The 25,455-nt window shown below is 40.9% G+C and overlaps 1 protein-coding gene across 1 annotated transcript in view; it reads left to right on the forward strand.

The window, feature by feature from the left end:
- The window catches only part of uacab (uveal autoantigen with coiled-coil domains and ankyrin repeats b), a 43,960-nt gene extending 25,985 nt beyond the window's left edge, over positions 1-17,975 (forward strand). The window contains exons 3-19 of the mRNA XM_068314610.1: positions 1,324-1,412; positions 2,278-2,342; positions 4,343-4,400; positions 4,546-4,616; positions 4,959-5,065; positions 5,950-6,131; positions 6,927-6,958; positions 7,935-7,991; positions 8,081-8,188; positions 9,197-9,229; positions 9,532-9,618; positions 9,852-9,882; positions 9,978-10,027; positions 10,259-12,958; positions 13,467-13,619; positions 14,726-14,791; positions 15,518-17,975. Coding sequence (XP_068170711.1) covers positions 1,324-1,412; positions 2,278-2,342; positions 4,343-4,400; positions 4,546-4,616; positions 4,959-5,065; positions 5,950-6,131; positions 6,927-6,958; positions 7,935-7,991; positions 8,081-8,188; positions 9,197-9,229; positions 9,532-9,618; positions 9,852-9,882; positions 9,978-10,027; positions 10,259-12,958; positions 13,467-13,619; positions 14,726-14,791; positions 15,518-15,589 — 3,961 coding nt within the window. The 3' untranslated portion in view covers positions 15,590-17,975. The remainder of the gene's footprint in view (positions 1-1,323; positions 1,413-2,277; positions 2,343-4,342; positions 4,401-4,545; positions 4,617-4,958; positions 5,066-5,949; positions 6,132-6,926; positions 6,959-7,934; positions 7,992-8,080; positions 8,189-9,196; positions 9,230-9,531; positions 9,619-9,851; positions 9,883-9,977; positions 10,028-10,258; positions 12,959-13,466; positions 13,620-14,725; positions 14,792-15,517) is intronic.
- Positions 17,976-25,455: the final 7,480 nt, after the last annotated feature.

Raw genomic sequence — 25,455 nt, forward strand, 5'->3', positions numbered from 1 at the left:
TATCCTGCAGGTTGTCAACCTGAAAGCTGCCGAGGATCAGATGTAAAAATTCAATAACATAACTGAATGTATTTTCTTAGAGCTATATCCAATAGGGTCTAAACCTTAAATTCTTTTTCAATAAGGTCTCTAGTTGTGTTTATGCCCGAAGAGTCGACTCCTCCGAATCTGTTGGGTCAGTTTTGTTTCCTTCTCAGTTTTTGTTTGCAGTCTTAGTTTTCATTTAATTATATTTACACTTAATTTCCATAAACAAATATATTTGCAAATATGTCAGGACGACACGCAATGCATCAAATATGTGAATTTCACGTGAGACTCGTACTAGATTTCCTGTCGTTCCTTATTGGTCATGAGAAAGTCAGTGCTTTGAGAGGTCGAGACCCTCCACTGCTCCCCAGAGAACCAGCGTCTCCTGGCCGTCAACACGGCTTTTAATACCCGCGCCAGTGTTGAGGTGACAGCCTAGCTGTCTCCTTGGCAGATACTTTGGGGTTAGTATTTAAGCAGGTTCATGTGGCTTGATGGGTGACAGACTGAGATTGGTTTTCACACAAGTGCTTCTCAGACCTTCACAACCAGTGGCAGCATTGCTGCTGTGGGTTAAATCAGAGAAGGTAAAAGGAATGTTTCTAGACAAAAGTGATTTACATGTTGGCAAAGGCATGAAGGGGCAAACTGCTTAATTGGTGTGATGAGTAGAAAGGGAATATACAAACTTCACTGGCAATTAAACTGACAAAAAATCATGTTGACATTACACTTAAAGCTTTATCAAGTAGCTGCTCTGGTATCAGTTATAGTTTGATTTTTGCTCTTTTAAAAATTAACTAAGATCTCATGAATAAATATTAAATGTATAAAGGCATCTCATGAATTCTTTCAGACTATAATTGCAATAATATTGTAAATTGAACTCTTATCAATCTTCCATTTGATAAATGTACATTGGAACAGGTAAAGATCACTCAGACAAAACAAAATTGGTACACAAAAGGGAAAATTTACGAGAAAAAGGAATCTGATAGGGCTTTCATATACAAAGGTGAAGCTCAGAAGGAAAGCTCTGTATGTGACTCTGTGTCATCATTACACCCTGAGCTTTCTTGTTATGAATTTCAAGAATGCAGATCTTGCTGATAACAAGGTGCCAGGGTTTTGTATGCAGTCCCTCACTCATTTTTAAATTTCCAACACATCCCTTCTTTTAACATTCTAGCACTTTTTCACTGGCACTCAATGTCACGCTCCGTGCACTTTGGCAACTTCCTGGATTTTTAAAAAATTCTTTTCATATTACTCTGTTTTTTTCTCGCTTCTCAGGTTTCATTTGGCTGCAACTCGAGGACATCTTGACTGTCTGAATCTCATTCTTGGACACAATGTTGATGTCACCGCGACTGATGGCTCTGGTGAGTTCAAGTTTTATGAAAGCAGTACGTCAGAGTTGTGTCTGTATTCTTGGATTTGTTTCCAATATTTTGTCCCCTCATTGTGTAAGATAGACGCAATAAAACGAATTTCACATGAGATTATACAGACTTTAAGTTTTGCACCCAGTTGGACAGGTCACTCAGTACCAGAACACAAGTCCTGGTTTAAGAACAAAACAATGTGTTAAAACAAGGGAAAATCTGTTCGTTTAGTGGTTCTTTCATACAAATTGCTGCGTGGCATCAGATATGTTATTGTACTTCATTTTCAAATCAATATCAGGCTGAATAACATGCAGGAGGCATTAGTTATTCTTACTTTCAGAAACTGTATGGTAATTAGGTAAATTTGAAGACTCAAATTACAATCACTGTTGTTTGCAATAATGAGGTTTCATCCTGGTCGGTTGGTCAATAAAACTTATTTTCACCTGTGAGTTGAGTTCTTACACTGTTTTATGTTCACCTTAGAACTTTATTAATCGATAGAAAGCATATTGGTAGAGAGAAATCTATAAATGTTTCTACATTACGTATGTTTCAACATGTCCATTCAAACTTACTGAGATTTGACTCACTGGCTGATGCATTCAGACCAGTAATTGTTTTCCAAACTTCTGCTGCACCAGCTGTGATGAAGCGATGCACTGATGGATCTATCAGTTTTGCTATATTTTGTAATATATGTAGTTTTTTTTCATTCAACTTAAGCTTGAACATTGATTCCCGCTGAAACAACTCTGGCAGGTCAGGAAAATCTTGTCAGTCCGTATGTATGTAGCTGGTTTGCAGACTAGATTGTGACTTTGCTTCGTTTGGTGATTGCTTCATTCATTGTTTTCAGGTAAAAATGCTCTTCATCTGTCTTCACGAAACGGACATTCTCTGTGTGTGCAAAAACTCTTGCAGGTAAAGTCTTATTGTCCTCCACGTGTTACTCTTTTTCTATATACAGTATATGCTTATTCATTATTTCATCCTATGAGAAAATATTAAAACTTAACAATGATAATGGATTGTTGTTTAAATTTCTTTATTTTTTGTTTGTGTGTATTTTAGTTGTTTGGGATAGTAAAACATAGATGCATCTTACTCTCCAGTGAAGTAATGTTCCTCAGAGCAGCTCATCGGTCTCTGGCCGGTAAAAGTAGTTTCCCTTTCAGCTCATTGACATACTCATTGTCAAACAGTCCTGGCAGCTGTGCCCGTTCAACAGTGGCTCTGTTGAGTCACTGTGACCCACTGGAGGATTTATGCATTGTTGTGCTCTCATAGCATCGTAGCCCTTTCCCCCCACCCTCGTCCCATGCATGGCAGTGATCTAATGGTGGTCCAGGCTGTTGGCAGGCTGTTGGCAGGCAGTTGTCAGTGGTGTTGACAAGCTTTCCCTCCTGCAAACCTGCCGTCCATTCCTGGTGCCGTCATCACACCAGACATAGCAGCTGGATGCCGACACCCCCACAACCTCCACTATCTCCCTGTCAGTCCAACCCCTGAAGGTGTAGGATATCCCCCACTACTTGCTCTAACGTCAGCTCTCATTGCCCCTCTAACCCTCCAACCCCATCGAGACTCCGTTCCCCTCCTCCTCCAGTTTTGTCATTTGAGCATGGGGCTAATTTTTGGCCCTTGTTGCTAGAGAGAGTTGGGTTTTTATAGGGGGGAGGGGGGAGGCAGAGCTCACTGGTGAGCTTACCCAGCAACATCAGGCCCCTGTTAGCTTTAAGTCCTCACGGCTTCATAACATACCCTCGTCACCACAGATGTACGGTCGCTGCTGTCCAACCAGCTGACTGACTCTGTAGAGATGTCACAAGTATATCAGCACAGCGCCACTTAGCCTAATATGACCTGCCCGCTGTCCCAGCTCAGAGTCCACTGCCAACCAGGGGAGAGGGCCTCAATCCATAACGCATAACTATTAGTTTTCTTCTTACTCCATAACATCAGCTGCCTAAAACATACATTATATTTAGCTTGTGATTGATTATCTGAATATGAATGGTTTTTAAGCTGCATATATTCTTTTACAGATATGTGTTGAAGGTCATCCTCTCAGCACCTTTGTAAAAGTGGATAGTTGTTGTTCCCAGAGAGGGACTATCGTATGCAGCATACATGCACAAGTGGAATGACTACCGAAACAAAAGTTTTTTGTGTGCAAGGCTCATTCAGCATCATTGCATGTTGTCTCTTCTGCATAAAGTCTTTGTCAGTTATCACTAAACAAACAGCAGTGGGGATGTGCTTTACCGGTATCAATCCGCTGTGCAGCAAGCAAAGGATGTGTGATACTCTGTCATGTCTTCCATATGCATCAAGCAGAGCTTTGTAAATAATTGATTGACATGGTTTAAAATGTATATTTACGTTACTTGTTAAGTGCTCATTGATCTCCTCCTCTCATTGAATGATAAGACGCTTTTGGACTTTTCACTGTTTTATACAGATCTCCAATCAGAATTTTCTATCATGCCCCATACAAATTGGGCACATAGGGTTACCTGTCTGATAAAGGGAGCATGTTCAGTTTCACAGAAGCTGATGGACAGAATTAAGTAGAAAACAAATATTTTGTAGAAGACCTAAAGGTGTTCATCATAATAATTTTTGGTGTGCATGTTTTTAGATTTGTTGGCCTATCCAACCAGTTTGTCGTGACAATTTACCCAAATTCACCAGCGATGTAGGCTGGGGTTTGTCCACATCAGTTTTTTCCATCATGGGGTCATCTGTTCGTCTGACATTAATGTTCTCATTTTCAATCTTTGTTTCGAAACTATTGTGGATTGTAATTACTTGGGAAAATTGGAATTTTATAATTTACACAACAAGCAGCGAGTTGTACTTGAACAGAGGTGAACTAGTTTGCCTCACTTGTGCCAACTTCTGCTTATGTCATCATGCAGCACAACTGTCCAGTTGGAAATGTGGACCTACAAGGAAGAACGGCTCTTCATGATGCTGGTAAGATCAAATGGAGGATATATTACTAAATTATTCATGTCATTAACATGCAGTGATATTTAAATGTTAATCTACAGGCAAAAAATATGTATTTCAGTAAATTTGATGAGCTGATTGCAGATATTTCTGCTTTTTGTCTCTATAGTCATGGCCGGCTGCCCCTCCAGTGTGAAGCTCCTCTGTGATAGTGGGGCTTCTGTGAATGCCAGTGACTTTGTGAGTATTGATCTTTCCGCCCATTTCAGTTTTCTTGTTTTCATTCAACGTGTGTTTAAGTTCAAAGTTCATTGTTCAAAGACAGCTTTATTGCTGGTTTTGCTACACACGTACAAATACCAAGAACTGAAATTGCATTTTTCTCAAACCGAGTAAACATAAAAAAATATAAAACTAAGAACAAAAAATTGACATGCAATCAAACATGAGAGAAAAAACTAATTGACAGCAGCAGCCCTAATCTATGTATTGCATTTAATTAGTGTTTTCTCGGGGTCTTTTGAGGTAAGATTCTTAAGGTTTGTGTCCTGTGCATGCTTATCTGGATTGGTTTTTCTCTAGGATGGTAAGACGCCTCTGGTGCTAGCCACTCAGATGTGTCATCCACGGATCTGTCAGCTGCTGTTGGAGCGTGGGGCTGATATCACCATCCGAGACAAACAAAACAAGTAAGAGACATCGGCCCTCATGGAATTTTTGTTTGGTTGGCAAGTTTAATGTTTATGACCCCTTTAAATAGATATTGTGAGTTTTCTGTTAATTGAAGCAATAATGTTTTTCTGATAATATTAAGTTAGGCAGTTAGTAAATATAAAAGAAAAATATAACATGTTTCATAAAGGGAGCAATGAATATAATAATATACTGTAATAATAATAATAATAATAATAATAATAAAAAATTATTATTATTATTCTTTTCCGTACGGCTTTTCCCGTCAGGGGTCTCCACAGCGAATCAGTTGCCTCCATCTAACCCTGTCTTCTGCATCCTCTTCTTTCATACCAATTACCTTCATGTCCTCTTTCACTACAAAATTATTATTATTATTATTATAATAAAAGTACTGTTAGATGGCATTTTTTTATTTGTAAAGTATACTTCAATATGGAGTCTGCGTCACTAGCGAACGAGGCATACTGAAATGCTGTTTGTCTTTGTATTATTGTTTGAAGGGTTTAACAAAATCAAGGCTCAACTGGAGCCAGGAACAGTAGGCTCGTGATTTTGTATATCTACAATACAACAAAGTTAAAGCTGAGTTAGAGAATGTCTTATCATTGAAATTTTCCAATGCAATACAACTTTTGACTTCGTAGGAACATATGTGATTTATTATGTATTCTCAGCAGCAACATTTCCGACAAAGAAAATGCTGTTATATCCAATGCAATAAACAATGATATATGTTGAACACACGGGCCGATTTAGGAAGTTCAGCTACCACAGGAATGGAATATTCAGCTGCAAATTTTCAGTGGTTCATAGGTTTTGCCATTCATCTATTTGAGAGCATCATGATCAGTGGTCTTTGTTTCTTTGTTACCCTCAGGACTGCTCTGATCCTGGGCTGTGAGTATGGCTGTAAGGATGCGGTGGAGGTGTTGCTGAAGAGTGGCGCTGACGTGAAGGCTGTGGATGGCTTAGGTCATGATGCATTTCACTACGCTCGCCTCAGCAAGAGCCCAGAACTTCTTTCAATGGTCAAAAGTTACCTGGACAAGGCCACCAGAGGTTAGATGGCCTAAAATAATCTTGTAAATATTTGTTTGAGGTGCATAATTAGCAGAGCATCAGTAGTATTTATGACTGATGAAACTTGTCCTTAAATCATTACATGTGTTTTAAAGTTAAAAAAGTAGAGATGGACTGCGCCTTAAAACCAGTGAGAAGGAGCCATGAAGTTATTATAGTCGTTCACACAGGGAGTGTGTGGATGTGTGAGCCCAGTGAGGTCGCTCTCTGACATGCCTGATGCAGCGATTGTAAACGTGTGACCATGTTGACAGAAACGACATGCTATCATGTAAATAAAAAAAACCCCCATGAGTTTATTTTACAAAAAGGAGAAGGTTAAGATGTTTCTATAGGAGAGCTAACCTGAAGTGAGTTCTGTTGTTGTTGGAGCTGTATAGTAAAAAAATAAAGTTTTGAGAGGACTGTCCAAACTATAATGGTAGGTTGAAACATTTCTGTATGTTCGGCTGCAGAGCAGGATGGTTAATAAATGCCCTGTCGCTGGATTGCTTTTAGTATCCTTCAGACCATAAATATGATGTGGTCCCACTTTCTATGTTAACTTCCTCATCTGTGTCAGTTTAGTATATCACAGTATCTGAAGTCAGAGTCTTCATCTGAAGCACCTGATTTCGTGTTTGTAATAGTTTTCGTCCTCCTTGTATGCCTTACTTTCCGTGAACTTATTTCCTAATGACGTTGTTCCATTAACAAATAATTAGTGTCTCTTGGTAACTTATGTCAAGCAAACCTTGTTACTAAACCTTGCATGTTTTCCTTGTCTGCTTTCAGAGGCTGCAAAGATAGAGCAGTGGAAACGACAGGTAAGAGTGAACCATTGTTCTGGTTCTCATCATCAGGGAGAGATGCACATGCTCTCTGTCATTACTTATTTAGAGCAGTGGTCCCCCAACTTTTTTTGTGCCTTTTTAATGTCAGAATGTATTTTCATTGACTGGCTTTTAAGGTGTGGCAGATAAATACAACAAAGTAAAATGGTATGACCACAAAAACTTTTTTTTACAAAAATATAATAATAAAAAATGGGAATCCAGTGTGTATACAACTTTATTAGCAGTGTCCTCGTAACATTGTACCAACGTTTGTTTTTTATTTGTTCTGCTAGCTTGGGAGTCTCAATTTAGCGAATGTATTATTTGTTACCGGCTGAGGTAGTCATGTGACCGAGGCAAGTATCTTGACAGGCATCAAGAGTGACTCGTAGAGAGATGTGGAGGAGAGAATTTGATAATTTTTCAAAACAAAGCATTGTTTAGAATCATGTAAATAAAATGGAAATAATTAGCTTCTGTGTTCCCTCTGTGTGGCCTGGTACCAACAGACCCTCGGACTGGTACCGGTCCACGGACCAGGGGTTGGGGACCACTGCTTTAGAGGAGGTCGCTGTGTGCATGAAGCTTGAAGTGAATAGCAATTAACTGACATTTGCACTGCCATTATACTCATTCAGTGTGATCTGTTAATAGTTAACGAAAGTCTGGGCTGCTTGTTCCTAAGGCATTATTAACATTAACGTGTCAGAATCCCTCTTATTCACCATGACAAGACTATGAAGCTTTAAAACCTGTGCTGCAAGATTGTCTATTAAATGACTCATTCTGCATGTGCTATCATTTTTTTGACATTTTGTTTTGTACAAACATTTCACCCTTTTGAACCTGGATGGTATTCACTTCATGACTGCCAGCTAGTGATTAGCACACGTTAGTGTAAATTTGTTAAGCATATATAGTAAGGATGCATATGCAAGTTACTAAAATAACCCCGTGTTGTCTGCAGCATTCGGTGGAGCGATCGGAGGCAGCTGAAGCTCACAGAAGAGATCAGATCATACATGTAAGTCCATTAAAGTTTTTCCTCATTGGGTTTAAGGATTAGTTTAAATTTTTGAGCTTTATGGCTTTGAGGGTGGATGTGCCTTTTAGGACTTGGAGAGACAGAACGAGGCCCTGCAGGAAAGTTTGATGCAGTACCATCAGGAGCAGGCAGCCTTGTTGGATAAGGTCAGCGTGCTGCAGCAGCAGCTCACACAGGTAAAAGATACAAACCACAGCCCTCAGAGCATGCTTACACTTAACTTCTGACTTGTCGTCACTACAACAGGTGACCTGTGTCAGTCGTCCTTTAGATCCTACTAGTTACTTTGGGGTTCCACACTTTCCAATCCAATCCAATCTTTATTTTTTGAGCACTTTACCACAACAGCAGTCGACCAAAGTGCTGTACACTTTGAGTGATGAATATAAGCAAATATGAAACTGCAAAAAGAAAATTCATCCTTTCTTAGTCTTATAGTTCTTCTTGCATAAGAAAGGTCATATTTTATTTAAAAATGGTATAATTATTTTTTTTAACTTCAGGCATTTCTTCCAGAGGAATGATAGTGGACTTTAAAATGTTAATGTTAAATTAAAAACTCCTTAACCCTTTCCTCCCTGTCAGTCCTCTGGGGATGCTAACCCATAAGATTTCTCCCATGTGCCATGAGCCAATCTGGCTGCAGAAAAAACACAACTTTAATAAATATTAAAAGTAACTCTCCAGATTTTATCAGTAAAATCCAAACATATTTTTACTTTATATAAATAATATTTCATCATGTAATTTCAGCTAATGTGTTTCAAGTTTATCTTGAAAGACACTAAATTTATCATCGAGTTCTGGTTCTCTGTTGGCAGAGAGACGTAGAGAGGGGGAGATTGAGGCAGGGAAGTCGAGGGCGAGGCTGAGGGGGTGTGTCTCACACTCTGATGGTCTCATGTTTGGTGGTGGGCGGGATGGAAACCTACTTGCGCGTCATTTTCTAACAATTTGTCCAACTTTGCCTGGAACATCTCCACATCATTTGTGGTAAAACCTTCAAAATCTGTGTTCCTGTCATCTGTCGTATCGACTTCTTGTGTATCAAGCCTTTAGTCAAAAGTCATCTGTAGAGTGAGAGGAATTATCAGACATGCATGTAGGATAAGGGAGGTAGGGGTTAATGGCTTAGGTGGGCATGATAATTTCTTCAACTCCAGTTTTTGCTTTTTCACCTACAGGAAAAAATAACTGTTGAAGACACTCAAAAAGAGGTAAGAAACAAAACACATTAACATATTCACAACCAGTGTTTAAGTGGTTTCTCTCTTAAATTGGTTACTGTGCAATCAACCTGCAGTTATGTCATCAACACAGGGTCAGGGTCACACATTCAAGAATCAAGGTCAAGAGCTGGGCTCAAAATCTGATTTTCGCTCCTTTAGAATGGGGCCAGACAGAACAACAAAATGTTTAAAAAAAGAAAAAAGATCAACTTCCTGCTTCTGTACATTATTATTAAAATGTGTCTTCGTACTCTTGCCCTACCAACAATGCTTTGTTTCTGTTAAATCAGAGAGAGCAGTTGAAGGTGCTGCTCGGTACCAAAGAAGAAGGCACTCGAGGCCTGGAGACGGTGAAGGTCCAGCTCCGAACTGCTTTGGTTGGTCATTAGTATTTGGATTGCAGTGCTTCTCAAGCGTTCTGTGTCCCTGAGAATCCAGGTTTCATGTCTGCAGCCTGAAAGCTTTATTTTTTATTAGTGTCCATATAGTGTGTGTCACTTTGTTAAACCAGCATACCTGACACTATTCCATTCTGATCTAATATTACTGCTCTAAATCTTATGTTCAATAATTTGTAATTAATGTGTATATTATCATCATGTATTCACAGGGGGACTACTCTGGACAGTCTGTCATCAAAGGTCAGCTGCTTTCTATTTATAGACTTTCAGACCAATCTCTTTTTCACACTCCACGAGGAGGCTGTAACACACAGAATGTCCTTATTGTCTGACAGGTAAAGAAAATGCTCTGGTGAAACAAGCTCACAGCCTGGATTCTGATCGGGTAAGTGTTGCATGATGTGTCAACAATTGTGGAATTCTACCTTTTGGTTCACAGGTTTCTTTCTTACCTTTGTGAAATAACAATTAGTGTAGCATCAGTTAATATGTTTTTAAAGTATTAACTATTCTTTTCTCTCATATCTTGACTTGTTTTCCATGAAAGAAGTTAATCACAATACTTTGTCTGTTTGACGTGTGTTAAAGTCGACATGTCTTCCCTCTTTCTCTACAGATGCACCACAATCCTGCCATATCTCGGCCACTGTCCAGACCTCCAGAGATCAGTCAGCCCACTAAAGGCTGGGACCTCTCCAACGAACTGGATGCCCTCCGACAGGAAAATGAAGTGGTCAAGAGAAGACAACAGGCAGCAGAAGAGGAGGCAACGCGACTTCAATCTGCCCTGAACCGTAAAAATAGAGAGTGCCAAGAGCTGGTTCAGAGTCGAGACACCATCCAGAAACAGGCTGACCAGCAGGTTCAAGAGCTCGAGGACGCCTTAGGAGATGTCCAGAAGAGGATGTTGGACTCTGAGTGTAAGGTCAAACAACTGCAAGCTCATGTAGTTGCTGTTAAAGAACACTTAGGAGGCCAGGCAGTTGAAGAAATGCGACTCCAGCTCCAGGAGATCAAGGCTAAATATGAAGGAGCGTCAGCTGAAGTGGGTCGAGTTCGTAACCGCCTCAAACAGAGTGAGAAGGCCCTGGAGGAGTACAAGAGCAGCGAGAGCCAGCTGGCAGCTGAGGCAGAGAGGTTGAACCTTGACCTGGGAGCTGTGACGGCAGAAAGAGATGATCTAGCAGAGGCCCTGATAGAAATGGAGACCCAACTGAAGGAGGTCCAGACCAAACATGGCAACACAGTACCAGCAGAAAAGTTTGACAATATGAAAAACCTGCTGACAAACGCAGTTGATGAGAAGGAACGTCAGCTTGCCGAACTAAGGGAAGACTACGACCGTGTGTTGGAGGAAGTGGCTGATCTCCATCGAAAGCTGGACAGTCCATCAGGACCGGTGTCTGCTGAGGAGCAGCAGAGGATACAGGCTGCCCTCGAGGATCAGAACGCCTCCTTGAAAAGAAAACTAGTAGATTTGACTGCCAGAAGCCAAGTCTTAATTCATGAGGTGAAGGAGAGCGAGGAAGAGAGAGATATACTACGAGAGCAGCTGGATGAATTCAGCAGCAAGATCGAGAAGGACTACGTACCCCTACAGGAGCACGAGGAGGCTCGGAGGAACATGGTGACAGCTTTGGAGGAGCTAGAGGACAGACTGGTGGAAGCCAGTGAGCGCTATGGGAAAGCAGAGGCTCAAGTTCAACAACTTCAAAATGAACGGGTCACGCTAAAGGAGAATATCAGCAGCATCCAAACCTCTAGTAAGAGTCAACAGAGTGAAATGGAAGATCTGCGTTCTCACAACGGAGACCTGATGGAGAAAATCAAACTTTTTCAGACGAGATTTAAAGACCAAGAAAATGAGTGTCTGCAGCTGACCACACAGATCCAGACTCTGAAACAGAGCATGGAGAGAGAGCATGTTCCCAGACAGCAGCATGAGCAAGTGCAAATGGAGTTAACCTCCACCTTAGAGAGTGTGAAAGCTGACGTGTTGAAGGCGGTGACCAAGGAAAAAGAAAGTGGAGAAGAATTGAAGAAAGTGAAGGAAGGAAATGATAAGTTGAAACAAGAGTTAGATCAGGTCCTGATGAACATGAAAAAAGATTGTATACGGCTAAAAGACCACAAAGCTACTGTCGACAAGTTGAATGCTGCTGTGGTCGAGGCAGAGAATAGAGCCAATGAAGTGTCAGCAAAGTATTTGTCCGCTCAGGAAGAAACAGGAAGGCTTACTCAAGAACTGGTGGCCCAGAAGAAAGAACTTGACACCATCCAGGAGGCAATCCAGTCCAGATTCATCCCACTATCAGCCGCTGAGGAAAAGGAACAGTCTTACATCGCTCAGGTGAGGGAGTTGACAGTAAAGCTAGTAGAGATGGAAGAGAAGTACAATAAGGAAAGGTCTACTGGACATAACAACAAACAGGAGAAGGAGAAACTGATAGTTGAGATTGAATCTGTCCAACAGAGACTAGATTCTGCTCTAGTTAGTAGTGAAAAGCACAAGGATGTGGAGGAGGAGTACAAGAGCAAATATGAGGAATTGTCTCAGAAGTGGGCCAACCTAGAGCTCCAGCATCAAGAGATAACGTCTCAGAAAGCTGACCTGGAAGACCAGAACACCCTTTGCAAAAATAAGATCCAAAATCTTCAGGACCGTTTGAAATCAGAGTTGACTCGAATTGCAACGTACGACACAGAGCTCAAGGGCCTCCATGACGCCATGCAGCAGGCCCAGAGTGACTGCAAGAAGGCAAGAGAGGCTCAGCAGCAGGAGGCTCAGAGGGTCTGTGCCTTACAGAAGGAACTGCAGGAATACCGCAAGGATCAGGCTTCTCTGCTGCAACAGCAGTCCAAGTCCACAGACACCCTGGAGGCTGAAGTCCTGAAACTTCAAATGGCTCTCCGTGAAGAGGAGGAGAACAGCGCTCAGAGGGCTGAAGATGTGTCTGCCCTGCAATCAGAGCTCCTTCAAGCCACGCAAGCCCTCGAGGAACTTCGCTACAAGGAAGACCAAATGAACCAGCTGAAGAAGGAGAAACAACAGCTGCAGGAGGAGGTGGCCAACCTGAGCAACAAGCTGATAAGCTTAGCTGAGCAGTGTGAAGAGGCCCATCAGCAATCAGTGCAAGCCAGGGAGGATGAGAACAGGGCCAGGACGGAGGTGGAGGCTGTGCAGGAGAAGGGACATGCCATCGAAAGAGAAATTAGGGAGCTGAAGGAGAGATACGACCAATCGCTGAGCACCATCTGTGACCTCCAGAGGAGGATTCAGACCTCAGCTCAGCAGACCGAAGCCAAAGACAAGAAGGTGAGACACATGGGATGCAATTTGATCATGAATACATTTTGCAGTGGTTCATACATGTCAAATCTTACAAAGAGTCTGCCTTCTAAGGTTCGTATGAAAATAATTAGATAATGTTCTGTTGGGAAGATGTAGTCATAGCTTGTGTTGTCTAAACTATCATAACCTCATAGTGGTCATTTGATTGTGTGATAACTTTTAGCATCTATTTAAAACTTTCTTGTAATTTGTACATCTCATCTGTACAAGATTTTTGGCTAACTCATACAGATGAACATCCAAGGGGGTGGACTTGAAACTTTCTGATGTTAGTGATATTTAGACACTTTTTAGGACGTATATGGTTTTAACTATAGCTGACCGACTCATGTAGATTAAACATGTGCTCATCGACCACTAGAAAATATTTTAGTCTGCAGATTATTTTTGAACAGTTGTGTCAGTTCCTAGTTACCAACATCTGTGCTTATTCCATGAATAACATGAATATTAACACGAGTGTCGGTGTCAGATCACAGAGCTGCTGACAGATGTGGAGCGACTGAAGCAGGCACTGAACGGCCTGTCCCAGCTGGCATACACAAGCAACGCGCCTAATAAGAGACAGACGCAGCACGTCGACACACTCCAAGCTCAGATCAAGGGCCTACAGCAACAGCTGGCTGTAAGTGGACTTTGATTATATAATAAAATATGTATTACAGAATTATTACACTCATGGACTATGATGTTTGCAGATGACATTGTGATCTGCAGTGAGAGCAGGGAACAGGTGGAGGAGAAGCTAGAGAGGTGGAGGTTTGTCCTGGAAAGGAGAGGAATGAAGGTTAGCCGCAGTAAGACAGAGTACATGTGTGTGAATGAGAGGGACCCAAGTGGAAGAGTGAGGTTACAGGGAGAAGAGATCAAGAAGGTGGGGATTTAAGTACTTAGGGTCAACAGTCCAGAGCAATGGAGAGTGTGGAAAAGAGGTGAAGAAGCGTGTACAGGCAGGATGGAACGGGTGGAGAAAAGTGTCAGGTGTGATGTGTGATAGAAGAGTTTCAGGGAAAATGAAAGGAAAGGTGTACAAAACTGTGGTGAGACCAGCGATGTTGTTTGGTCTAGAGACAGTGTCACTGAAGAAAAGACAGGAGACAGAGCTGGAGGTAGCAGAGATGAAGATGCTGAGGTTCTCTCTGGGAGTGACCAGGAAGGATAGGATCAGGAATGAGTACATCACAGGGACAGCACATGTTAGAGGTTTTGGAGATAAAGTCAGAGAGGCCAGACTGAGATGGTTTGGACATGTCCAGAGGAGAGATAGTGAATATATTGGTAGAAGGATGCTGAGTTTTGAACTGCCAGGCAGGAGGCCTAGAGGAAGACTAAAGAGGAGGTTTATGGATGTAGTGAAAGAGGACATGAAGGTAGTTGGTGTGAGAGAAGAGGATTCAAAGGACAGGAATAGATGGAGGTAATTGATTCGCTGTGGAGACCCCTGAAGGGAAAAGCCGAAAGGAAAAGAAGAAGAAGATTATCATTAGATTTACTGAACATTAACTGTCTTCCATGTGTGTGAAAGTAAGAATCCACCTATGCTGAGTTGATGATTGCCAGCAAACATCCTGCCCATTTATATACCATCACTTATAGACAGAAAAGTTTTTTATTTTTATGAACAATGAAATTTAGTTGTCAGATTTTTAATATGCTGCCAGAACACAGTGGCTGCATCACGTCAGTGTTAACTGGACTGACGTGCTGTTGACGTGTCTTTCCCTCCCCCAGGATGCTGAGAGGCAACACAGGGAGGTGGTTTCAATTTATCGAACTCATCTTCTAAGTGCAGCGCAGGTAAGTTTATTTCTACTGAAGAGTTATCTTTTTAATAGATGCCAAATGATCTGTTTTTTGGTCTCAAAAAACATTCTGATGGTGTTTGGTCTTAGCTGAGCATTTAAAATTTAATTTGCACTGCTTCACTTCTTATCAAATTGTGGCATACATCTGGTTTTGATTTCTAAACTTCACAGATTATGGGCCAGACGTCAATTAACACTTGTCCATAACAACAGAACTAAAATGTGAGAAATGTCATCTAACTTGGTGTAGAGGTGCAAATAGGAGCTGAAAACTGCTGTGACATGCAGCGGCTCTGGTTATGTAGCTGACCTCCTTTCTCAGAGGTGCACATAAAACACCACCAGACCACCTTCACCTGTTTGATTAAATCATTGTTGGTCTTTTGAAAATCAAGATCAAGGGAATTGTAAAAGCAGCTTTCACACTGTGTCACCATCCAAAAGCAGGAGGAAATTCATGCTGGCACTTGAAATGTCGGAGAAAAAGTTTTGTTAAACAATGAAAGATTTCTGAATGGCTTACTAACCACATGGTGGAAAGTCCTGCTGGAGCAGCCTTCTGGTTCATTAACCACAACAGGAAATGTCAAAAATAAAGAGACAGCGACACACAGAACAAGCTGAAATTATTTGAGAACATGTTGATCTAGACGCATGATCATCTGTTGTGTGATTATCTGGTCCCTTTATCTGATGCTCATCTTGACTTTTTTCATAGGGACACATGGATGAAGATGTCCAGGCCGCATTGCTACAGATCATCCGGATGAGGCAGGAGTTTGTGTGTTAAAGCCCCCCCTCCAAAAAAAACCACATAACATTTCCTGCTGCAGAGCCCCCCTGCTGTGGCCCCTGTGGGTGCCCAGTGGGTGAGCATTGCCGCTCTGAAATTGTGAACGTCTGTCAAACATCTGAGGAAAAATGAACCACTGTAGACTTTAGATAGACAAAGTCAACTTTGGCAGAAATGTTTCAAAATTCAAAATTATTTTAATTCAGACAACAATGTGTCAAAGTGACCTGTGGCATCATTTGAGCGATCTACACACTACGTCCAGGAAAACTTAAACAAATTCTGATAAGGTGTACGGCAACAATACATTCATGAGCTACTATGAATGATAATGCAAATCTGTGTAATTTCATGCAGCTTGAACTGATAGTTATTTCTAAGTCCCTTTCGTGTTTTTGCTCGGTTGAAATGTAAAATGGACGTGAACACAGACGACTTTTCACATTCCCACCTGACAGTCAGCTCTCATCGAGGATGTTTATCATTAAGAGCAATGCGTGAATTAGAAGGTTCAATCTCTCAACATGTCTGGTTCCTCCTCTATGATCACAGAAAAAGGTTTGATGCAGTTCATCTTTCTGTTCATTTGCTTCAACTGTAAAGGCAATAAAATCCAAAGTATTTAATAGATCATCTTTAATCAGCTAAAATCAGATTGTAAAATCACAGGAATATTCGTTGTACTAACATTTGTTCTTTTTTTTGAGCTGTAGAATGAGCAGCTTTAGGACTTTGAAATAGCCAGGAAATGGAAGTCATATCTGCATATAAGGACACAGGTATCCAGAGGCAAAGACAAATGAGTAAAAGAGTCAAGTGATCATTTCATATCACACTCAGGTGCCTGCGTGTACGCTGATGGTCCCTGGTCATTCGTCTGTGACCAGGTCCAATAGGAGAGAGTTCTGTGCAAAGATGGATTTCATTTCTATCAGTAGCTAATATGAGAATTCAGGAGGACACAAGGAGTGATTCCAGCAGCCAGCTCCTCTCCTTGTGTTCATCTTTTAGAACTTCAGTATGTCTCAGAATAAAAATAAATGCCAGAAGCCTTAAGAGGGGAAAAAAAAATCCTAATGTAATTACTCCCCATTGTAGTTGAATGGTAGGAGGTAGTGAGACAGATTATCCAGCTACGTCTGTCACACGGTGTGGTTATGTCTGGTTTGTGCTGGATTTGAGTTGAGGGGTGGAGAAGTGGAGATCTCTTGCTGTCCTCCAGTTTGCGGTGGCTCGTCGTCCTATTTGTTGAAAGCAGAGTGCCCTCTAGTGGTGAAGACTTGGCAGGCCAAGTTGATAGAAATCGTAATAATCAGTGTGGCCCAGGGGTTGACAGTCTTTGTTCCTGGATTGTCTGCATGTTTGCTCCAATGCATGTTTATAATAAATAAACTGTTTGCAACAACATGAAATGTGAATATAAAAGTAGATTACTATGATATGGAGTTTTGGTCTCTATCAGCTGTGGAGATTTCTGCCTTATATCAAAGGTAAAGGAACCCGATGGGACTTTTAATGCTCTCTAACTTAGTTTTATTAAGGAGCCTCTCTTTCTTGAGCAGATGGAAACTTTCTCCTGCTCATTGATATGGAAACAAAACTGCTAATATCAAAGAATCTCTTCAGTTTAGTTACTCGCCCCAAACACTCTAGATGAATAACTAGTAAGATGTGTAAAAGAATAAATGTGTACATTTGATTTTGGACTGACTTCCCCTTGAAACATTGAGAACTGAATTTACGTGGCAGTGAACACTGCAGCTTCTCAGAACAAGGGCTGCCAACCCCTGAGCCAGCTCTTTGAGTCTGTTGGTGTTGTGTAGTGGTGTTGTGAGTGATGAGCGAGTCTTATGCCTTAGACTGATATTTTTCATTGCTTTGTACTACTTTACTTACTGTATTACAGTGTGACAATTTTGATATTCAGCAGGTCTGGAAATAGAATGGCATAAATCATGTTCAGGGCAACATTTAACTTAGTATGCTTTTGATAACAACACTCTCAAACAAAAGACTATTTATGTGGACAGTTGAACCCTTAACTAAGGATTATTTGAAACACTCCTGCCATTAACATTCAGCTAACACTCCATAATAAGTAATAGTTCTTAACCCCTGCTTTTGTTTTTTGGCCAAAATCTCCTGGTTTAGAAAAATAAAATGGACTGACTTTTGTTTTGATGATCTTCAGGATTAACTTTCCTCCCAGAAATTCATTTGCTATTTCCTGTACTGTTAAGATGGACTATAAATTACATCTAGTTAAGTGTATGAATAAATATTCAGAATGCCAATCTGTGTAAAATTGGGTGTTAGCTTTGGTAATAATTTGTTTGTGAATCATTAATACAAAAGCAATAAAAGTGCCTAACATAGAAAACTACATGTCCTGTGTTTTTGTCATGAGTGAAAAATCCCCTGAGCCTTTATCGTTTAGCCAAACTACTGACAAAATCCAGTGAAACATCTGGATAACTTGGATGACTTTCCATGGAATACCACACAAGCATTCGTGGTCCCCAGAGGACGAAACCACTGACTGATTACCCAGTAAACATCTCCATGTTTTCTTGATTGTGAGAATTTAGCACACATTTCACAAAATGCATGTTCCCCAGATTAAACTTTTTAATGAAATCGGTGACCTGGTGTCTGATGACACTACCTTAAACTGATGCAACAATGTTCAATCGCCTTCACCGAACTCTCCTGTTGGGGGGGGGGGGGTCTATTTCTATATCTCTATCTCAGGCCTTTTTAATGCTAACAAACATTACAACTGTTGGACAAAAGTATATTAGCAAATCTTTACAGGTGGATGTGTAGGAAGGGAAGAAGCAACACAGTTATTTGGGAAACATTTAACTACAAGGACAAGAAATCCACTGTTACACTATGTAGGTATTTACATTTTTTGTAAATATAAACTCATTCTGAATGCAGTTGATAGGTAATTCCTTACAGCATGGGTGCAATACCAGGTAAATATTTAACAAGTTAACTGATCAGAGGACTCCTCTAGAATTGGGTCACGATGCTTCAGCAACTAATGAAGAGTCTGATGGATTGACAGAGATGTGTAAGAATTACTGTTAAGTGTGTATACATAATGTAATTACACCTCAATTAATAACATGAATTAGTAATTTTATTTCAAACAGTAATTCAACTAACCGGACAAAGTTGTAGATTTATTTTATGTACTCAACAATGAGCTAGCATATGTTCCACCGAGTAAAGTTGCAAAATAATTGTGTTCATAAATCTTGATTCATTAAAATAAATGGTGATGATGGAACCCCCAACAGTCCTGTGGTGCCCTGGTGACGTCTCTGGGATGTACCCTGCCTCTCAAACAACACCTGTGACCTTCAGAGCATCTGAAGGCATGACGATTACGGTCAGTATTGAGCTGCAAAGCACCAAGGCGGCCCAACAGCGCCATCGTGTGGCCAATTTGTATATCAGTCAAACTCATTCAAAATCTGCCTTAACGCCACTGATGCCCATAAATAAGCATAGTTACCATGGAAACCCTTCTACTTGCTGCTCAACTTGGACAAAACAGAAAAGAAACCTCGAAGCGGTCTTTGATCAGGATCGGTTGTTTGACTCACACAGAATACAAATGTCCAGGTCTGCCGTCTTTCAATTATGTAGTATAAAAAAAAATAATGGTGAAAAATTGGTTCATGCTGTTCGGGGAGGCAGTAGCTCAGTCTGCTAAGTCTTGGACTGGGGACTGAAAGTTGCAGGCTGAACACCCAGGTGGGCCAATTTCCATTAAAATTCTTCATCAGATAAATCCAGCAATGAATTGTGATGTATTGAATAAAATCAAACATTTGTCATTTATTATATAGATTTATCTCAGATTACTGAACATTCCAGTGGTGGGTGATCGGGGCCAGTAAGGCCTTCTCTGCTGGTCTAACATAACCAGAAATCATGATAATACTGTATATATGATAAAAGTTAATTATATTTTAATGCATTTTCCTTAAATATATTCAAATATATGTATAAATACAAAATTATACATTGGGATATAATATGACATAGGCAACGCTGGATCAGCGTTCTATTTTTAGGTTAGAGAGGTTTTATCCAATCACAATTCAGCTAGCTTGTGTTGCCAGGTTGAATGAAATCTGCCCAGGACCTTCAGAATCTAGAATACTGGTCTCCCTGCACTGTGAATGGACGAGAACACATAGTTAATAGATACGATAGCCAATCAGTTCATGAGTTGGCCCTCTAGGACATTCTAGCAAGCCCAAGTTCACATGACATGTACGTGTCCTGTGATTGGATACTCACTCTGAGAAGGCGGCACTATGCAGATGCACATCTGAAGAGAAGCTCTAATGACACGAGGGTCCGATCCCTGAAGGAGCTAACCGGTACTAGCTAACCTGAACTAGCTGACCTGTTGTAGCTAATGGAGTGTTCTTGTGGATAGAAAGGAGAATGGAGTTTGTGTTTAAATTAGTGCTGTCAGGCGATTAAGAAAATTAATCTAATTCATCACAGGATTTGTCATTAATTAATTAAATTAATCACATTTTAATCTCATACCTGCTAAAGGCCCCCAAATAAAGAATTTTAATTCTAGAACATTACAAAATTGTAGTGTACGACTAATGAATAGAATACATCAAGAAGAGAAGATTTTAAATCCACATTTTTATTGGTTAAGTGTGCTTTATAAATGATATTCAAAAGAAAAAAGGACAAGCACATCAGCAAACCAATAAGGCCAGGTGCATTTCTCAAAAATGTAATACAAGTACAGTTAAATAAAATAAATAAAATTCAGAAATAAAATAAAGCTGAGCCTCAAATAGGCACATAAGCAGACTCTCAATCAAAATGAATACTAAAGCTGACTCAATACAGCAATTCAAAATGAATAGTATAACATGCCTCTAAATAAGGCAACTAAATAGCAAGATGCCAACAAGCATTTCCTTTAAAAGGGTAAGTTAACGTTACAGGAACTGACAACAGACAACTCTGTGTCCTTGACATGTTTTGCATTTAAATGATGCGTTAGGCTGGAGCTGCTTCGGTGAAATGAAAATTCTCTTTTAAAAAAGGTACAGATCACTGCGTTTTTGTTGATAGTCCCGTCTTTGTTCTTTTTATAAATAAACTTTCCGCCCAAAGGTCCGAGTGTGCTTGCCTCGCTCTCCTGTGTCGCGTCCATCTCTGTTGTCAGTCACTCTGCTTTAGACTAGTGGCGCAGGTACGAAGTGACGTCACTGCAGCCTACGGGTCACTGAATGGGCCAAATTTAAAATGCCTGCGCACTGACTTGCCACTCACTATTAATTGCGTAAATTTTTATAGCGCGTTAATTTGCAGCATAATTAATTAATCTAAGTAACGCGTTAAACTGGCAGCCCTAGTTAAAGTAAATTTGCGTTTGAACAGCTGTTTCAGTGAGTACATGCATTTAATTTAAGTTTTCATAGTTATTGTTCTTGTAAATCATCTTCATTTTTATCAAATCAATTATAATGAAATAAAATGACAAACATTTTCTTCTGTGACGTCTATAAAGGTGTGGCCGTGGGTTCTTCTGTGCCAGTGACAATAAAATGAGTGGGGCTCAGTCCTGAACGCTACACCTCAGTCCTGAATGCTACATTGGTGGCAGCGGTGGGAGCCGCTTCAGTATTATGGGATGTATTGATTCCCTTTTGACTGAGGAGAACATGACCTGAAGGCCTAGGTGTGAAATGCACGACCCGCCACTGCTGTATTCTGTTTGGACGTTGAGGCAGACCCGTCAAAAAAACAGAACAGACACAATTCTCTTTTTCCTTGACATGACTTGAAAAGTACTTACGATAAGAAGACATGTCGATCAGCCCCATCCTGATGTATTTGATTTGGACCAACGTGACGCCGATTTGAGTGAGATGAAGTGTTTGTTTTTTTAAAAATGAAATATCTTTGCTCTCCCCATGTCTGCGTGGGTTCTCTCCAGATTCTTCGGCTTCCTCCAACCTCCAAAAACATGCGCTTCAGGTTGATTAGCCGGTCCCAAATTGACGAGGTGTGAGCCTGGACTGTCCCCCGCCTCACATCCCAGCCAGCTGGGATAGACTCCAGCTCCCTGTGACAGAGCGGATGAAGCGGGTATAGAAGATGGATAGATGGACGGATGGATCTTTAATTTATAAATTTATTTCATATCAAGCCTCTGTAAAAACTCTGACACAGATCTCACATTTGTGCAACACACACTCTATTACTCTTGTACATTCACTTAACATCTATGTGCTTGTTTTCATACATCTTTTGAGTACGTGTTCCATCGACATCAAATGTGTTGGTTATCATTTCCCAGCACTACAGTGAACAGTTCAAGAACCTTCAACAGGTTTCTTCAACATTTTGTGGAGGCGTTGACGTAACGGTGCACACTGGAGGTAATCAATACCAGTGAGAGACGTTACAGGACGAGGACCTAAAGTCCAGCCTCCTCTGGATTGAATGGCATGAGTTAAGAAACGACTGTGTGAACTCTGTATTATGATGACATTATTATGCAGCACAAACTGTTAGCAGGTCCGTTTTTAGTCCATATCCACTGTCACACGATCCCTCGGCCCTTCAGCTCTCTGCAGGCTGCAGCTGCCCTGGCTCCACGCCACTGAGAAAGGACGCTCAAAACCGAGTCCATCAGGGAGCAACAAGGGAAGACGATCAGGAAAGACTGCCTGCTTGGTTTTTGATTGTCTGCTAAAGAGATGTCAACCTATTTTTAATATCAGATAATATTTTCCAGTCGCCTTGATGTGGGTAAACAATCCTGGTTCTTCACAAAGGCGAGCTGCTGTGTGTGGGGACGATGTTTTCAGCTGGGCTGGCTTCAGTCCCCCACCTGGACTGGAACCCCTGCCAGAGTTCAAGTTAGAGGATGACTCATTTCCACACGTTCCACCTCGGTTCACATGACGCATTTACGTTAAATCTGGATTTTTGTGTTGACAACTCACCTGGATTTATGGATTCTCAGACCATCTGTCCAGAGGAACCACCAATATTAATTACTAAGCTACTGCTGATTGAATATTATTTTGGTGACGTGTGATCCACTGGACAATTTCATTAAATTGACCTTCAGATTTCACATTGAAACTTTTCAAACAAACTACTGTCCTCATCTGTAGTGAATACTTTATACCACTTATTACTTTAGCTCGATTTAGAACAGATATAGACGTTTTACTTAATTCACTGACATTATTTTATAATTTGTAGAAATCAGATCCACTATGTCTGAATCATTTCCATCAGATGTGTGTGCAGTTCAGATGACACGAAAACAGCGGCTGACCTCAGGAAACTCTTCCAGTCCTTTACAGTCACTCTGATTCCAGACTTTGGACCCCAGATCTTACTTTATTTGACTACACACTTGAACTGTTTCAGACATGGTTTACTTTACAATCTTTCTGTTTTTAAAGCAGTGTTTTCATTCACTAACACACACACACACACACACACACACACACACACACACACGCACACGGTTTCACTCATGGCAGCCGTCCTTCCTCTGCTATATGATTCTTTATTGCAGGCTGTGCTACATAATCTGTTCTCAGCAGTTCTGGCAAATACAAGTCAATCTGTCGGTAGATCTCGCTTTAATGTCATCTCCAGGATCCTTAATCAGTTCCATACGATTACTTGCGGCAATTTGGTTTACCATTGTAACCCCTTCCCCGGCCGCGAAGAAACACATCTTTACAAAATTCATCATCCCGAGGAGGATCAGAGGCTTTATTGATGTTGGAATGAGGCCCAGTCGTCCACCGCAGGCCTCATGAGTGGTAGACTGTGGTTCTACACACATCTGATGCACATCCGCGGTCCAGTCCTCTGGCTGTCAGAAACATTTGTCATGTCACACAGCAGTGTGCTACCTCAGCGGTTGTTCTCTGTTTGATTTCCTATCAGAACTCAGCAGCGTTATGTTATGAGAGAGCTGGAAGTTGTTCAGACTTCCAACACTCGTCTCCTCTTCACTAACCTTCCCTCTGCCGTTGTTCTCACCCGTCACTCCTGCATGGCCTGGCCTCAGGCCACAAAATGACGTTTGGGCCACATATCGTCACTCAGGACTCAACCTATTTTGATGTTTCACTCCATTTTTATCTTGATGCAGAACCAAGATGTTATCATATGTCGGGAGAATAAATTCTGGCATAAATCACACTTACCGGTACTCACATGTTTCATCCACTTTCTAAAATGTTTGTATTTTCCTTTCCTCCTTCTTCCTGTTGTTTTCTTCATTCTTGGTATTTTATCTGTATCCTTCATTCCTGTTTAATATACCAGGTTATTTAAAACATCAGTGCCATAACTTGTGCCTTTGTAATAATTGCTGACCCTGTCTCTGACTCTCGTGGGCAATTACTCAAGTGGTAGTAGTGACCCGTCGGCTGGGGTTGCTACACAGGGGGCAGGGAACACAAAGCTTGGAGCGCCTCTCTTTTCATTAGACCCTGGAGGAATCGGAATACTCTTGGCACCAGGCCGAGACGGACGCAGCCCCTTTAATGTTTTTGCAGACCCTTTAAGCACTTTGTTGCCTCAATAAAGTTCATTTATGGGATAATAAGACTCTGGACAACACATGGTGCTGATTTAAGTTGAATGGTTTCAGCTTGGTTCACATCCACAAGCCCAAGCCCTGCGTCTTCCAGCCCTTTCTTTCATTTTGTTATGTCTTATGTCCGACTTTTCACCTTTCCTCACCCCACTTCCTCCTGTACTATTTCTGCCGTCATATATTACTCTTCTATCTCTCCATTCGGCGGTGATCCCGGGTTGACCTGTGATTTTGTGCACTTTGAAATGAGTAGCAGTGAGGGGGCAGGAAGCCTTCTCATTTCCCAGGATTAATTCCAGTACTTTGAGGGGGGCGGTAGTAGGGGGTGGGGGTGGGGGGTTGTTTGAGGGTCGCCAAACTCTGGCAAAAGTAAGCAAAAGCTACACCACAATTGTGGGAGTAAACATTTGGTGTATCGAAGGTGTAGAAGTCTGACTGAAAAGAGATTCCTGTGGTCTGTGGAGGAGTTCAAACACAAATGGTTTAGAAACAGGTCCAACCTCTCCTTTTCATCCCTTTAGTCAAAACACATGGGCTTACCTGACTGTTGGCCATCTTTCCCTGAATCCCAGTCAGGACATTGAACACCATTTCATGCTAAACAGTTACATCTGAGTTCAGTGTTTTTTTCCCCTCATTAGTCGCTGGTTAACCACTCAAGCTGGGAGTATCTGCTCTGCTTTTCTTCCTCCTTCAGCCAGAAACAGATGGACCCAAACACAAAACCAAACCCAATAATCCCACACTCCCCAATGGCAAATAGTCCTTTAATGTCTGCCTGCGGTGTAACACACGTGACGATGTATGTGGTTTTGTAGACACAGTGAATGGTCCTATTTATTTTCTGTATTTTCCATTTCTGTACAGCTGCTTCTTAGTGAAACGGAGGAGTCTGATGTGAAACTGCCTCTGCAAAAAACAGAACAACGAGAGCAAGTTAGAGTGGAAACACTTTTGTCATGATAAAATAAACTCTACTGTATTATAAATTCAGTGTTCGGTTAAGATGAAAAAAAGATGCACATCTGATATTAAATTTGGTACTCTTTTCTTACAATTTTTAAAAATTGATTTTCTAATTTTGGACTTATTTGTACTTATATAGAAGTAAAAATAAATGCTGCTGTAATTGTGAGGAATTTCTTGAAAAATGAATGACAAATCAATTTAATCCCAAATAAAAAAATAAAAAAAATCATTCCAATCACGCCCATTAAACCACAAGTTG

This window comes from Antennarius striatus, chromosome 1, assembly GCF_040054535.1.
Source record: "Antennarius striatus isolate MH-2024 chromosome 1, ASM4005453v1, whole genome shotgun sequence".
Lineage (NCBI taxonomy): Eukaryota > Metazoa > Chordata > Actinopteri > Lophiiformes > Antennariidae > Antennarius > Antennarius striatus.